Here is a 15330-nt window from a genome sequence, read left to right on the forward strand (position 1 = left end):
GCTGTCAGCACAGAGCCCGACGCGGGGCTTGAACTCACGGACCGCGAGATCATGACCTGAGCTGAAGTCAGCCGCTTAACCGACTGAGCCACCCGGGCGCCCCTCATTATAATTTAATTTTTTTTTTTTAACATTTATTTATTTTTGAGACAGAGAGAGACAGAGCATGAACTGGGGAGGGTCAGAGAAAGAGGGAGACACAGAATCGGAAACAGGCTCCAGGCTCTGAGCTGTCAGCACAGACCCCGACGCGGGGCTTGAACTCACGGACCGCGAGATCGTGACCTGAGCTGAAGTCGGCTGCTTAACCGACTGAGCCACCCGGGCGCCCCTCATTATAATTTAATTTTTAATACATGCACGTCGACAGCTGGATCCTGATACGTTCGTGATGTATCAGGTCCAGTAGCAAGGGCCAGTTGGTGGATTCCTGACTCAGTGAAGAGTCCATACAGCAGAGGCAGCTAGTGCCAGGAAGTCAGGTGCTTCAACCAGAGCTCCCGACATCTGTGACACAGGGCTCACTGGTGACCGTAAGGAATGCTAGAAGTAGATTCCCCTAGTGCAGGAGCAGCATACACAAGTGTGTTTGGCCAGAAAGATGAGCAGCCCCCTTGAGTGACTCAGGCGTAAGAATCTGGTGAGCCCAGAAGCCCTGAAATTTGGGAACGATGCCTTAGGTCTGGAATCCAACCCTCTGATGAATGGCACGCTTCATGTGCTGATTTAACAGAAAGGGTGGCAGAGTGAACTCTATGTGAGGCCCTCGTGGGGGCATCTGAAATCATGGAGAGCAGGAACTGTGCTTAAAAGAGCAGACTGTATAGTCGTTTAGCCAGCCTGCTGATAGCTTTGTACATGGGATAGAATTCAATCGGAGGCTCACCTTCCTTGGAACATACCACTGGGAAGGGATCTGATCGCCTCAGATCATCAGTTTTCCAATATGTCCCAGATAGCCCAACAGTTTTGAATGGCTGAGTTGGCTCAGGCGAATTTGAAAAAGCATGGTCCTGTGTGTGTGTGTGTGTGTGTGTGTGTGTGTGTAAGAGAGAGGGTGAGAGAGAGCACGAGTGAGCAGAGATCTCCCAGGGCTGTGAAGATGGTGATGGACACCATGCAGGGGGTCCCTCATTTCTTTGGGGGAAGCACATACCTCCTTAGTCTTTACATGGCCCTGTGTCTACTTCATATGCCAACAGAATGTTAATAAAACATGGAGATGCCCCAACCCGCTGCTGCTGGGCCATGACATCTGGCTAATTCTTCCACTCTTGGTACCTGAGTTTATTGTAGAAGGAGCACTTAATTCAGTTCACAGGGCACAACCAGCCATACGTTGCATAATCTATTGCTATCATAGAAAACTCTCTGATGCAGTCACTCAGGAAGACAGGTGGTCATGTGGGGACTTGCTTTTGTTCTGGGGTTAGCCCTTGCTCTGGCAGATTAGTACCATGGAATGTGGGTAGATTCCCAGTCAGGCTGCTTTTTGTTCTGGGTCACTAGAACATGCCTCACAGTGTTAATGCATGGAGACATGAGGCCGTTGATAGGAAATTGCATTAAGCAAATCACTTCATGCATTATTTTGACCTGTAAAATGACTTAGAAGAGAACGATCCTTTGTAATTCAGTTTGGGTGATGTGGATATAATGATAGTTGGCATCCTGAACAAGCCCGGTGTTGGCGAGACACTGCAGAGTGACCCTCGAAGGTAGTTTGGAGAAGGTCTCCAGATGAAAACACAAGAGCTTGGGTGCCTGGCAGAATGGCTTCCGTGTGTTTCTCGATTGGGAGTCTGTAGAGATGGTTGTGGATAACCTGTCATCTCTTGAGCACACACAAGACACTTAAATCAAAGTGAACAAGTCCCCTCCTCAAAGAGCCTGGCCTTTATAAAAGGGACACATTTAGACTTGTTGAAAAGACATGAAAAGTAGCCATTCTGAAAAAAACTAAAAAAGGAAGCAGTGATTACAGGAATAGTCCAGCATTTTCCTTTCGGGTTAGAGAATGAGCTGTGTGCGAGGAAATGTCTTCCCAAAGAAGAGTTTGACCAGATAATACAATAAGAAAAATAAACTTTGAACAGATACTGTGAGATTTTAGGAGGGACAGTTATCACCAATGCACTGTTTCCAATAAAGTAAGAATTAAAGTCCTAGCCTCAATTTACAGAAGGGTTTAAATTAGACATTAGGAAGAGTTTCCACACTCTAAGGACTGTGCACTTCTAGTGGGGAAACTGCTAGAGTCTTGCTCTAAAGAGAAAGTGTTACCCTGCTTGGATTATATGTGCAGACTTTTATGGAGGTGTGGGTTGTGCCAGGGGACTGTCCCCTCCATCATCCCGTGAGCCCCGCCCCCATCCTGTTGGCCAGTAGCACCTAGGACATGAGGGATTGAGCTCCCTCCTAATCACTTACGTAGCTTTTTTGAAACTCACAGCTGCCCTGCCATAAACCTTCCGGGGGCGAATGGAACTTGGAAAACTTCCCCCAGCGATTTTGTTCTGTCCCTTTGATTGAAAAGCTTTGCTTCTGTGCCGTTGTGCTTTGGCAATCGCGTTGAAGCCGTGGAGTCCTGCAGTCTGTACAGGGCGTCCAGACATCTGTGCTGGGAGTGTCCTCTGAGGGTTACGCATGGAGACCGTGGAAGCCGGAGTGGTTTTTTTTTTCTCCTGTGTTGTTGGAGCAGCAGCTGGTGGATAGAGCTGTGGAGGCCACGCTTGCTCAATATCCCCGCGCCCGCACCCCAGTCTCATGGAAGAGGCTGCTGGGGGAGGGGGCTTTGTTCCGTGACCTTCCAGCTGTGCCTGGAGCCGTCCTCTTGTGTGAGACCTTGTATCTTAAACGTGTCGCAGGAACGTTCATTGCAGTATATTTTCAAAAAGCTGTTACCGTTTGTTTTGGGGTTTTGCGTGGGTACGGGAATGGTGTGGCAAAGATGCTTATCTTGTGCCACGTCCACTAGGCCAGCGGGGCATTTGTTTTACCAGTGAAGAGACTGACTAGGTGGTGGATGCATGAGGCTTTGTCTCCCAAGTGTGAAAGATTCACCTTAAGGCATTGGGGGGGGGGGGAGTGGTGGTGGGGGGGGGGGTGGAGGAGACTTGTCTGTTCTCAGCCATCATGAAATCTGTCTATGTGTCTGAGTTCTAGAAATGCCGGAAGTAACCGTGTACCCTCTGAGAATGAGGTTGGCATGGGAAAGACCTTGTGTGATTGTGTTTATTTCAACCCATCAGTGGACAGGTAACCAGGGTCCTGACAGGTTAGCTCGGTTTCTTGTCCGGGCCAACCAGGCTTCCTGTGGGATTAGCTCTAGATTGGACCCCGATGCCTAGAGGTCATGCGAGGGCCATGTTCCTAGAATTGGCCAAATCCATCCCCATTGGCTGGTTGTATAGGTTGAATCCTTAAAAATTAGAATAATAGCTACATTTCTTGAGAATCCTAGGTGCTGCTCTGCCTTACATCCATTTTGTGTCATCCTCAGAAGGACCCCTCAAGGTCGATAGCACTTTGCTTATTTACTAATGGGGAAGCTAAGGCTGACTAGTCAGCCACTTGCCCAAGAGCACACAAGCTGGTAACTGAAGGAGGCAGGATTTGAACCCCAGTACGTCCAGCTCCAAAGCATATGCTTTTTTTGGTTCTACTTTACCCCATGTGATGGCTTTGGTGTCATCATGCAAGAGGACATCACCCGGCTAGTTCATTTACAACCTTGTGAGTTAACAGCTTTCCTTTTAGAGCATTAAGCTCTAGGTAACATTCAAAAATTGACAGTCAGGCTTTACATTGTTCGACTTTGCTTTGTAACCGTAACTGGAGAAAGGTAATATTTTTGAGGAGCATATATTTACATATGTTCAGTAACTTAGGAGGCTTACTCACGGTCTGGACACTTGTCCGCACATCTTTCTGACATGCGTGTACCATTCTGCTGTTGGTGAACTCCAGGCTCAGCAGCTAATCCCAGGACAGGCACGGGAAGCCCACGTTTACAGCAGGAGGACCTTGAGATCTCTCTCGAAAGTTATGCCCAGGAAAAAAACCACTATTTACTAACGCTACTTTTGGAATATAGAACAGTTTGTTTCAAAATTGATCCCTTCACGGGCCAAAATGCTTTCTATTTTATACCTGGTGATACTTGAAGAAGTGGTTTTTAAAAGTCTGCCTGTTGAAAAAATTTGTTGTAGATATCGATGAATGTTCAGAACAGCCCTCGGTGTGTGGGAGCCACGCGATCTGCAATAACCACCCCGGAACCTTCCGCTGCGAGTGTGTGGAAGGCTATCAGTTTTCAGAGGAGGGGACGTGTGTGGGTAAGTTCTGTAGGTAACTTTCCAAAACGTTTGTTCATACGGCGAAGGTGTTGCCCCAGGTAATTGTCTTGGCTGGGTTGGCGAGTGCTGGCTTCTGTTGTTGAGGGAAGCAGTTTTCAAAGATGAATCAGACTTCATTCCCTACCCCCAACTACCCAGGGGGTCATACGTATAACGAATAAGCAGTGTTATTGTCTACACTATAGTAATAGTGTCCCCTCACCTTTGATAAGCTTTTTTGCACTACGTTCCTTCTTATAAATTTCCTTTTAATTCTTTTCATTGTTTTAATACCTGTTAAAACAATTACACTTGTTTCTTCATTTGTTTGTTTATTAAGTTTAGTTATTTTTGAGAGAGAGAGAGAGACAGAGAGGCAGAGAGAGAATCCCAAGCAGGCTCCATACTGACAAGTGCCCAGTGCAGGGCTTGAACTCACAAACTGTGAGATAATGATCTGAGCTGCAACCAAGAGTCGGACGCTGAACCAGCTGAGCCACCCAGGCATCCCATAATCAGTGGTCTTGAAATTCATATGGAGGGAGCACCTGACAGATGCTTTAGATGGAATTTTTCGTGATTTACCTCTAAAATTCAGGGGGCACCTGGGTGGCTCAGTCGGTTCAGCGTCTGACTTCAGCTCAGGTCATGTTCTCGCAGTCTGTGGATTCGAGCCCTGTGTCGGGCTCTGTGCTGACAGCTCAGAGCCTGGAGCCTGCTTCGGATTCTGTGTCTCCCTCTCTCTCTGCCCCTCCCCCACTCATACTCTGTCTCCCCCTCTCTCTCTCAAAGTAAATAAATGTTAAAAAAAATTTAATAAAAATAAAATAAAATTCCATTTGGGACCATTCTGTGCATGGCTTTTGAATTTATAAGCCACAAGTAGTAGCCTCATCAAAGCGAGTGACTTAAAGCAATTAATTGGGCTAATAATGCTTTAGGTTGGTGATGATTTTAGTGGTGATGGAGATAGGCCAACCACAAAGACCCAGATTGTTTAGATTTCTTCGCTTTTTTTTCCTACTGCCGCACTTTGACCTGTTGGTTCCAAGAATTTTAAGTTTAAAGATTTGTGGCGATTTCCAGGGCTGGAGGGCAGCATGCTGAATGGACCATCTGAACTCAACATTTCTTCCCAACTTAAAACAGATTCTTCTTTTACGGCATCAGTGAACCGTCTCATCGCCCCTTCCTTGCTGTTCACTAAACCCTAGCGTGCTTTCTGTTTGCTCTGTCTTGAAGCTCAGATGAGACTCCAAGGTCCCAGGGCGAGGTGATGTCTCGAGGGCGGGAGGGAACAGGCAGTTCTCAAATTTTGAATGTGACCCAAACATCTGTGGATTTAGAAAAGCCGGTCCCCTTCGCACAGAGTGAAGATTTCAGCTCTGCTGCTAAGGTTACTTCTTTTTCTTGTTCGATAGAGAACAACCGTTTCTGTGTATTTGGCTTGACTTCCATGCTTTTTGAGATGAAGGCGATTCAAAGGTTTATTTTCTTTTTTAAAAAAATGTTTATGAGAGAGAGAGAGAGAGAGAGAGAGAGAGATAGAGAGTCCAAACCAGGCTTCACGCTGTCCATGCAGACAATGCAGGGCTCAAACCCATGAACTGTGAGATCGTGACCTGAGCCGAAATCCAGTCGGACAGTTAACTGACTGAGCCACCCAGACGCCCCTCCAAGGTTTACTTCTCACGACAGCACCGTTTACATTACATTTGGGCTCAGACTTGGGTGGTGGAGTGTGCAGTCGTGGGGCCAATGGCTGTGAGGCGTGATGTCGTGGGTTTCTGTGCCGGACCATTCCTGCCATGCACACTCACTGGAGGATAGGGCAGGGTGCAAGGCAGGTGGGGTGCAAATGTCTACTCCTAAGGCATCGGATTTTGAGGAAGACACTTAAAGTCTCTGGGCGTCCACTCCTCAGACTGGATCCTGGGTTCACTGTGTCCCCTGGAGCCCTTGAAGAAGCCTCGGGAGCTGCCAATGAGGACACAGGGAAGCCTGGGCAGATTTGGCCTCCACCCCGACCTCCAGCCTTTGATTTCTCTACATATCAGATTCTGGGCGAGATTTTGTTTGAATGGTGGATCCCGTTGCTTGGAAACAAATGTGAAAACCACCTGAAGATCACTGTGCTCCACGGGTCCCAGCATTGTGAGGTTTCCTGACTCTCCCACTGCCTGGAGGCCCCACACGATTCCATCCCACTTGGCTCTTAACCCCTCTTACTCAGCTCCTTTGAGACTCACTGCATGGAGGGATGGCTCAGGGGGTAAAACCAGGTCTGCCTAAACGCATTCAAACAAATCACTCCGGCTCATCACTGCATAATTTCATGGCCATTTCACCTATCCCAGAATTCCTCATGAAAACTGTGTCCTGGGTCGGAAGCCTGGGTTGGGAATAAGGAATAAGCAGTGTTTTCTCCTGGTCACAGGAAGAGTTTTCTCCTGGTCACAGCAAGGAAGGAAGAGAAAAGAATTTGGACAGGTGAGGAGGCTGGTCCTGTGCCCTGCCAGCTGTCAGGGGTTGGGGCCCATGCCCAGTGGATATGAGCTGGCGGGAGGAAGTGAACTTTTCATGAGGACTGGCATCCATTATGGGAGGGGCAGCTTCGTGGACTTCCGTGTTTGGCATTTTCTGTAAACCTTTGACTTTCTCTTGTCCACGGCATGCAGGCTTTTGCAGTTAATTAGAATATGGGGCGCCTGGGTGGCTCATTCGGTTCAGCGTCCGACTTCGGCTCAGGTCATGACGTTGCAGTGTGTGTGTTCGAGCCCCACGTCGGGCTCTGTGCTGACAGCTCAGAGCCTGGAGCCTGCTTCAGATTCTGTCTCCCTCTCTCTCTGCCCCTCCCCCACTCACACTCTCTCTGTCTCTCAAAAATAAACGTTTAAAAAATTAAAAAAGAGAAAAAGAATGTGCAGAGTATGTTCACACGAAAGAAACAGCCCATAAATCACCTTGACATGAAGACACAGATACCCCCTCTGAGTGGCCACGGTTCTAGGATAGGTGGCTTTGCGTGTGGAACGTGGGGAAACTTGAGGTTCTGTTGACCCCTTGCATGGGTTTCTTTGCCCAGTGCATGGCCCCGTGCACCTGCCCCTCCTTCAGGGCAGGAAGAGGGCCAGGCTGAGGCTTAGGCTTAACCTTCCCTCACCCATCGTTCTCCCTTGCCTTTCCCCTCTCTTCCTTTGCCCATCTCCTCTCTCCTTGCCTGTCATATTGCTAGGAAAAGTTATTATAAATCCTTCATTTTTGTGACCTTATTTTCGGAACTGGAAGTAACTCGAGGCTGTGTGAAGCCACCCCACTTGGAGCTCTTTATACCCTGCCCTTTGTTCTCCTTTGAACACATGACTTCTTTCCCTTAGTTGTCCTTCCCTCCCTTGCCGGCATCTTCTTCCTTCTCTCTCGTTGCCTCATTTCCAGCCTGAGCCAGCCTGCAGGTGTCTCCGGGTGGCGGAGCGGGGGGTTGGGTTGTGGCAGCAGCTCAGCCCCAGCCAGCCTACTCTGCTCATTCCAGGTCAGGGCCCCTTCCTTTCCCAGGGTTGTCTTCCCAAACGGAGGAGCTGGTAAAGTACAACCCCAATGTACCATCTACTTGTAGCTATAGTTCATTTTTAATTCCCATTTGGGCCCAATTTTTCTCTCCTTCCCAAACTTGCCCCACCATCCCACCCTGTAGCTGCCCATCAGTTGGATGGGCAGGATCAGAGTTCTAGAGAGGTTACCAGCTCTGCGAGGTCAAGGCCTTTGCAGAAAGCAGAGCCAGGCACCCTGGTGTCTTTTTTTAAAAGTGTGTCATTTTTTAAAGTGGTGTCATTATTTTAAAATGAAAAAAGTAGAATGAAATTGTTTGGAATCGTGAAAGGAGCTTTTAAAACCTCTTTTAAATTTTTTTTTTTTCAACGTTTATCTATTTTTGGGACAGAGAGAGACAGAGCATGAACGGGGGAGGGGCAGAGAGAGAGGGAGACATAGAATCGGAAGCAGGCTCCAGGCTCTGAGCCATCAGCCCAGAGCCTGACGCGGGGCTCGAACTCACGGAGCGCGAGATCGTGACCTGGCTGAAGTCGGATGCTTAACCGACTGCGCCACCCAGGCGCCCCTTAAAACCTCTTTAAGAAGAAAATTGCTTTGGCATGGAAACATGGTCTTCCATAAAGAAAAAAACATGACTTAAGAAATTCAATTTTCTTAAATTTCTAGATTTAAGAAATTAAGGGGCACCTGGGTGGCTCAGTCGGTTAAATGTCTGACTTTGGCTCAGGTCATGACCTCATGGTCTGTAAGTTCAAGCCCTGCATCGGGCTCTGTGCGGACAGCTGGGAGCCTGGAGCCTGATTCAGATTCTGTCTCCCTCTCTCTCTCTCTGCCCCTCCCCCATTCACGCTCTGTCTCTGTCTCTCAAAAATAAACATTAAAAAAATTTTTTTAAAAAGGAAATTCAGTTATAAATTGCCTTTTTCTAGAAATGATTTGAAGATTATAGAAACGCATACATATGTGAAGATGATGGTTGGGAGAGAACACCGAAACCCATACGTGCTTGCACCAAGGTTCCCTCTCCTCTGTTGAGAAGGGTGCAGCAAAACGAGGCCCCGGGCAAACGTAATTTATAAAAGGATCGCTTAAAAACTATAAATGACATAAATATTTCTTGGAAGAGGGAAAAGAAAGCAGAGTGAGGCTGATTTCCTGGTTGTTCTGTCGGCCAGTATTTTCCCTACCTTTTGGGGATCCTAATTTGTTGAAAGCATCCCCTTTCACACCAGGAGCTGAAGGATTTGTTGGGGTGGGGGAGGGGACCCTAGAGAAAAGAATAGAATAGAAGAATAGTCAGCAGGAGGGTCCAAGGAAGCAGAACGTGTTAGGACTTGTTAGGTATCATCTAGGTCACTGTTTTCCAGACATATCTGTGGACCGCTAGCAGTAATTTAACATCCAGCAACCCTTTGGCCCATAAGACTCAGTTTGATGGTGCCTGTCCCATGGGAGTTGATTTAGTCTTGACTTCAGGAGTCTAAGCTGCCAAGTGCACAGGCTAGACCTCCTCCTTCCGCCACTACTTTGCTAACCTCTCGTTTCCCACAGACCTTTGAAGAGTATCCTCTCCTTTCTGTATCCCCTGACAGTGCTCAGAGTTCTCGCTCTCAAAGCACATGAGACCAGAAAAACTGGAATCAGTCTTGGGAAGACTCAGGAGAAAGAGGAGAAGCCCTCCTGTAAGATAATCCAGACACCGAGGGCCCCCTCGAGGGAAGGAGAGGTTCTGTTCCGCCATTTCGAGGGATAGGATTCTGTCCTGGGTCTTAGAGCTTTAAAACCAGAAGTTAACTGGTACCTTGGGAACCCCCAGAGAACCTGAACCAGCCACTGAAAATATGCCCTAGACCTCAGCCCTTGACTTCCAACTTGAGGGAAGAGAACAAGGTGGGGTGTTATTGGCTAGCCTCTGTGTCACTCACCCACTTCCTGAGCCCTCGTTCTATGAGTTCTATCATCAGGACCCTTTAGAAAACAGGAGTTCCATCTACTGGGCCTCCTTGTGCTTGGCATGCGGGAAGTAATTCCTACAGAGGAAGAACTTGAGGCTCTGAGAAATTATGTGATCTCCCCAAAACCATGTGGCGGACACACATGCACCTGGTAGAAACCCAGGGACGCCTACCCTCCCCCCGCAAAGCCCACCGTCTTTCTATAACACCTGTCTCACTGCGCGGGGAAAATTGATCTCTCCTTCCTTCGTGGGAAATGGGTGACTTTGACTTCAGCCACGCTCAACCGTGTTCTTCCTTGCCCGGTGGGCGAAGGGGAAAGAACTGCCACGGGAGGTGTGTACATACACCTGCAGGCGTTCCAACTCGCTTCCAGGTGAAAGGGAAGTTGGGTTTGGGGGAACCTGGTTTGGAGCGTGGCCTGAGACAGAGAGGGTGAGTACCAGGTTGGATGAGCAGCCATGGTGTCCGTGTGCAAAGACCATCAGAGGCAGGATCCAGGTGGGAGACAACAGGAAGTCCATGGGTATCACCCAGTGGAGAGCGGAGGATGACGCCCGGCAAGATGCCTAGAGGTCTGGGGTTCTTGCACATTCCCCTCAGTGGACTAAACCACTGATGCAGAGGGAACTTAGAAGGTCACTGGGACCACTCAGAGGCCTTGCTCCAAACACCGTGTCCACATTTTGTTTGTAGCTGTCGTGGACCAGCGCCCCATCAACTACTGCACGACGGGCCTCCATGACTGTGACATTCCACAGCGGGCGCAGTGTATCTACATGGGAGGGTCCTCCTACACCTGCTCCTGTTTGCCGGGCTTCTCTGGGGACGGCCGAGCCTGCCAAGGTATGTGGTTCCTCTGATTTTTCTCCCTGTGTAACCCGAAAAGATTCCATGTGCTAATTACCAACTCATCCTGAAATTAAGAGAGCTATTCTTTTTTGTTTTAAGTTTGCTTATTTGTTTTGAGAGAGAGTGAGTACAGGGGAGGAGCAGAGAGAGGGGGAGAGAGACAATCCCAAGCAGGTTCCGCCCTGTCAGCACGGAGCCCAGGGCATGGTTCAATCTCATGAACTGTGAGATCATGACCTGAGCCGAAATCAAGAGTTGGACGCTCAACCCACTGAGCTACCCAGGTGCCCTGAGAATTACCCTTTCAACTCTGTTGGGTAAATGGGCTGCATTTTGTCTGTCTCTGGTAGTGTGAACCATGCATTTTCCTTTGGAAGCTGTTCTCACTGGAGAAGACGCTCAGCCTCCCCCTACTATTTTGTTCTGTGACTTGCTCGCTTAAGCAACAATTAGACCCCTGCTGTCTGGTAGGAATTGAGGAGATTGTCTTTTCCAAAAAGGCAGATAATCCTTGTATACATGGGGACTTGAGGTCCAGCTTTTTCTTTAGTAACATAGCTATAGCCATTCTCCTGGTCTGCTCTCACCTTCTGCTCCAGAAAAAGCCAAGTCCCCTTATTAAATAAAAGACTACAGAGTCTGGGAGAGTAAATGTCTCCACAGAATTCTTTCAGACCTGAGGTGAGTCCATTGTTGGCTGCCAAGATGCTTTTTAAAGATGATTTTAGGTAAGATAGCTGTAAAAAAAAAGTACCCCGATCCCCTGATTTGCAAAGTTACTCAGTAATACACCATGTAGTATTTCTGAAAAGTCCAAGCTTTTCTAAGATTATAATTTCTGAGATACAGAACTTTCTTTTTTTTTTTTAAGTTTATTTAAGAGAGAGAGAGAGGGAGAGACAGACAGAGGAAGAGAGAATCCCAAGTAGGTTCCACCCTCAGCACAGAGCCCGCCACAGGGCTTGAACTCAAGAATCGTGAGATCATTACCTGAGCTGAAATCAAGAGTTGGACACTTAACCGACCGAGTCACCCAGGCATAACTGGGATATTTACTTTTTGTTACTGAATGAAAAGTAAATGTGAATTTTCTCTTGTCTGTGAGGTTTTTCTGTCAGTGGTGGTTAATAATGTCTCCAAACTCTCAGACATTTTTGAAGCTCTCATTTGTGGTGAGAAGGATCATTTTATATAATATGCAAAAGAATCTTCTCTTTTTTTTTTCCTTTTGCATGCTTAATTTTCCATGAAAATGTTAATCATCAAAGCGAAACACATTTTACAAATACACAAGATAGAAATTGGGGAGTTAGTGGTTTTTTAAAAAATGTTTGTTTATTTTTGAGAGAGAGAGAGACAGAGCATGAGCAGGGGAGGGCAGAGAGAGGGAGACACAGAATCTGAAGCAGGCTCCAGGATCCGAGCTGTCGGCACAGAGCCTGATGTGCGGCTCGAACTCACAGACCTCGAGATCATGACCTGAGCCAAAGTCAGACACTTAACAGACTGAGCCACCCAGGCGCCCCAGGAAGATTGTGTTTTGATGAGTAATGTTTAGTGAACTTTAAATCACTGTTCCCAGATCAGAAACAGAGTCCTTTAGAGCTGACGAAGTGGTTTAAATTATTGTATAAACTATGAATTCCAGAACAAGTGTCATTGTCCCTGGGCTTGGTGGCTCTTTTGCAGATGTGGATGAATGCCAGCCAAGCCAATGTCACCCCGATGCCTTCTGCTACAACACTCCCGGATCCTTCACATGTCAGTGCAAACCCGGCTATCGCGGAGACGGCTTCCATTGTGTGCCTGGAGGTAAGGTGTCAGAGATGTTTGGAGTTGGTAAGCCATTGCCACATTCGTGAATCCTGAGTCCCTGAACCTGGGAGAGGAGGTGAGGTGGGGAAGTTGCAGTCTCTGTGGAGGGTCCTCAGAGTTGTTAAGGTGGGATATCAGAACACAGCTGTAGTGGACGGGCATGCAGATTGTGCACTGCACAACTCCAGAGGGTGCCACACAGACCGTAACTGTACTGGCAACCTAAAGTCTGTCATCCTTGTAACTTGAGCAAGCAGTTCAGGTAAGAACTGCTCTAGATTAGGGTTCCGCAGAGAAACAGAATTAATAGTGTGTGTGTGTGTGTGTGTGTGTGTGTGTCTGTCTGTCTATCTGTCTGCCTATCTGTGTTTGTTTATAAAGGAATGTATTATAAGGGAGGTTCTGGGAGGTTCTTATGATTATAAAGACTTGCAAGTCCCAAGATTTACAGTTAGCAAACTGGAGACCCGGGACAGCTAATGTTTCCATTTGACACTGAAGGCAGAGAAAAGCCAGTGTCCCAGTTCATAGTCATTAGGAAGGAAGGATTCTCTCTTACTCAGGGAAGGGCCAGCCTTTTTGTTCTATCCTAGCCTTCCACTGTTTGGCTGAGGCCATCTGCTTTACTCAGTCTGTGAAGGTAAAATCTCATCCAAAACATCCTCACAGAAGCACCTAGAATGTTTGACCAAATATCTGGGACCCACGTATCTGGCATATCCCCACCCTGTGGCCCAGTCAAGTTCACACGTAAAAGTGACCCATCCCAGCTTCCTAGGAGTCACGGGGAATAGAGCTAGGGTGGAGGTGGGGAGCCCGCGTGAAGGGCCACCACTGGGGAAAGGTGGAGGCCACGGACTGTACAGAATTGTCCGTATTACCACCTATACCTGGACTGTGCACCTGCTGAAGTTACCTGCTGACCCAAGGCTTGGGTGGCATCTCATTAGACCATAAGAATCATAGTCCTGGGTCCGGATCTGGACTCAATTCTGGAAACGTGGGAGGCACTCGACAGATGCTGTCGCGTGAATACGTGTAATTGGCTGCTGTTTGTTAGAACCTGCTCTGTGCTAGAAGCTTCCCCCGTACTCTTTCATGTAATGTTCACCATTGTCCTTTTGGAGCAAACACTATTACGATCCCCGTTGGCAGAGAGTGCCGATGCTTACCAAGATAAAGGCGTAATCAAGGTCCCACCAGTAGTAAGTGCTAGAACTGAGACTCAAACCCAGGTCTGTCTGATGGGCTTAAGCCTGGATTCAGTCCTCTAAACCACATGGTATTCCGTCACGAGATTAAGAATGTATTTGACACAGTAGACTGGAGTCACGTAGTTACTTATTTTTAATGACTGCTACTGTTTGTAGCCAGATATAGTCATGCCACTGTCAATATGTTATATATATAAATACACAAATATATAATGTCTCAACAAAATATCCATTTCACCACCTTTAAAAAATATATATATTTTTGAGAGCGTGAGTGGGGGAGGGGCAGAGAGAGAGGGAGAGAGAGAGTCCCCATTAAGCTCTGCGCTGCTCGAACCACAAGACCACGACCTGAGCTGAAATCAAGAGCCAGAAGCTCAATCTGCTGAGCCACCCGGAGCCCCCATTTCACCACCTTTTTAAGCAATTAATAGCGATTTCGATGTCTGTCTCCTTCACTAGCCTGTGAGTGTAAGATGCGTATGCCTTTTATTTTTATGTCCAGCGGTATCCCGTGGAGCATGTGGCCCATGATGGTGCTCACAGATTTATAACTGTTGAAGAACCAAGTGAATGTACCAGTTTCCACTCCTATCAGCAGTATATAAAAGTATTTATTTATCCCCGCTCTCAACAGGACGAGGTGTTTTCCAGTTTTTAGGATAGTTGTCCAACTATAAGGGGAAAAAGCATAGATTAAGTTAAAATTTGGGTATATAATACATATTTCTGATCTACATTTTTCCCTTCTGATTAGAACAAGTATCGCCATACCACTACTTACACGTCAAATCTGGCCCACCTCCTGTTTTTATAAATAAAGTTTTATTGGAACACAGCCATGCTTGTTAGTTTATGTATAGTCTGTGGCTTCTTTAATCTTACAAAGGCTGAGTTCAGTAGTTGTGACAGATATTATAAGGCACGCAAAGCCTGAAATATTTACTACCTGGCCCTTGAGAGAAAATGTTTGCCAACCCCAGCCAGAATGAACCGAGGCAGGGCCAACTTTTTGTTCCTGAAATTGTGGGTAAAAACTCTTAGTGCTGCCCATAGATTCTGACAGGCAGATTACATAGAGAAGAGTTCGTGATGATCTTAGTCAAGACTCTCCAGCAGCTACTAAAATCACTGACATCCCATTATTTCCTTAAGCTTGCTTCATATCACCAGTTCAAAAAGAAGCAGATGTCTTCATCTCTTGGTTTTGTTTTTTGTTTTTAACCTCACTCCTTGCCCCCTCTTTAAGGCTCTGTTAAGTAAACAGAAACAAATTCATCCCTGCAGGCTGGGATGTGAAGCTGGGACAAGGATAAAACCAGTGAGCACAGTCTGCTAGGATTGTTTATGTATTCAACCCTGTTCTCCTAAGAAATTCAACATCTAGTTAAATAGTCAAGAGAGAATGTGCACTAGAAATACATACCAATGTTCACCGAGTATTGCTTGTAACAGAAAAGAAATCTAAATGACTGTTGGTAGGAGGAATGGACCAATGGAGTTTTGGAACAATTCATACAATGAAATAATATGCAGCAATTAAAATGAATAAAATGTTAAAAATGTAAACAATGTAAGAATGTTAAAAAGTTTGGGGCGCCTGGGTGG

At 47.0% G+C, this 15330-nt stretch overlaps 1 protein-coding gene across 1 annotated transcript in view; it reads left to right on the forward strand.

Moving 5' to 3' along the window:
* The window catches only part of NID1 (nidogen 1), an 83899-nt gene that overhangs the window by 45285 nt on the left and 23284 nt on the right, over nucleotides 1–15330 (forward strand). The window contains exons 10-12 of the mRNA XM_047088734.1: nucleotides 4212–4337; nucleotides 10538–10687; nucleotides 12383–12505. Of these exons, the coding sequence (XP_046944690.1) occupies nucleotides 4212–4337; nucleotides 10538–10687; nucleotides 12383–12505 (399 nt within the window). The remainder of the gene's footprint in view (nucleotides 1–4211; nucleotides 4338–10537; nucleotides 10688–12382; nucleotides 12506–15330) is intronic.

This window comes from Lynx rufus, unplaced genomic scaffold, assembly GCF_022079265.1.
Source record: "Lynx rufus isolate CCGP_SWC_20201006 ecotype Redwood Valley unplaced genomic scaffold, mLynRuf1.p SCAF_25, whole genome shotgun sequence".
Lineage (NCBI taxonomy): Eukaryota > Metazoa > Chordata > Mammalia > Carnivora > Felidae > Lynx > Lynx rufus.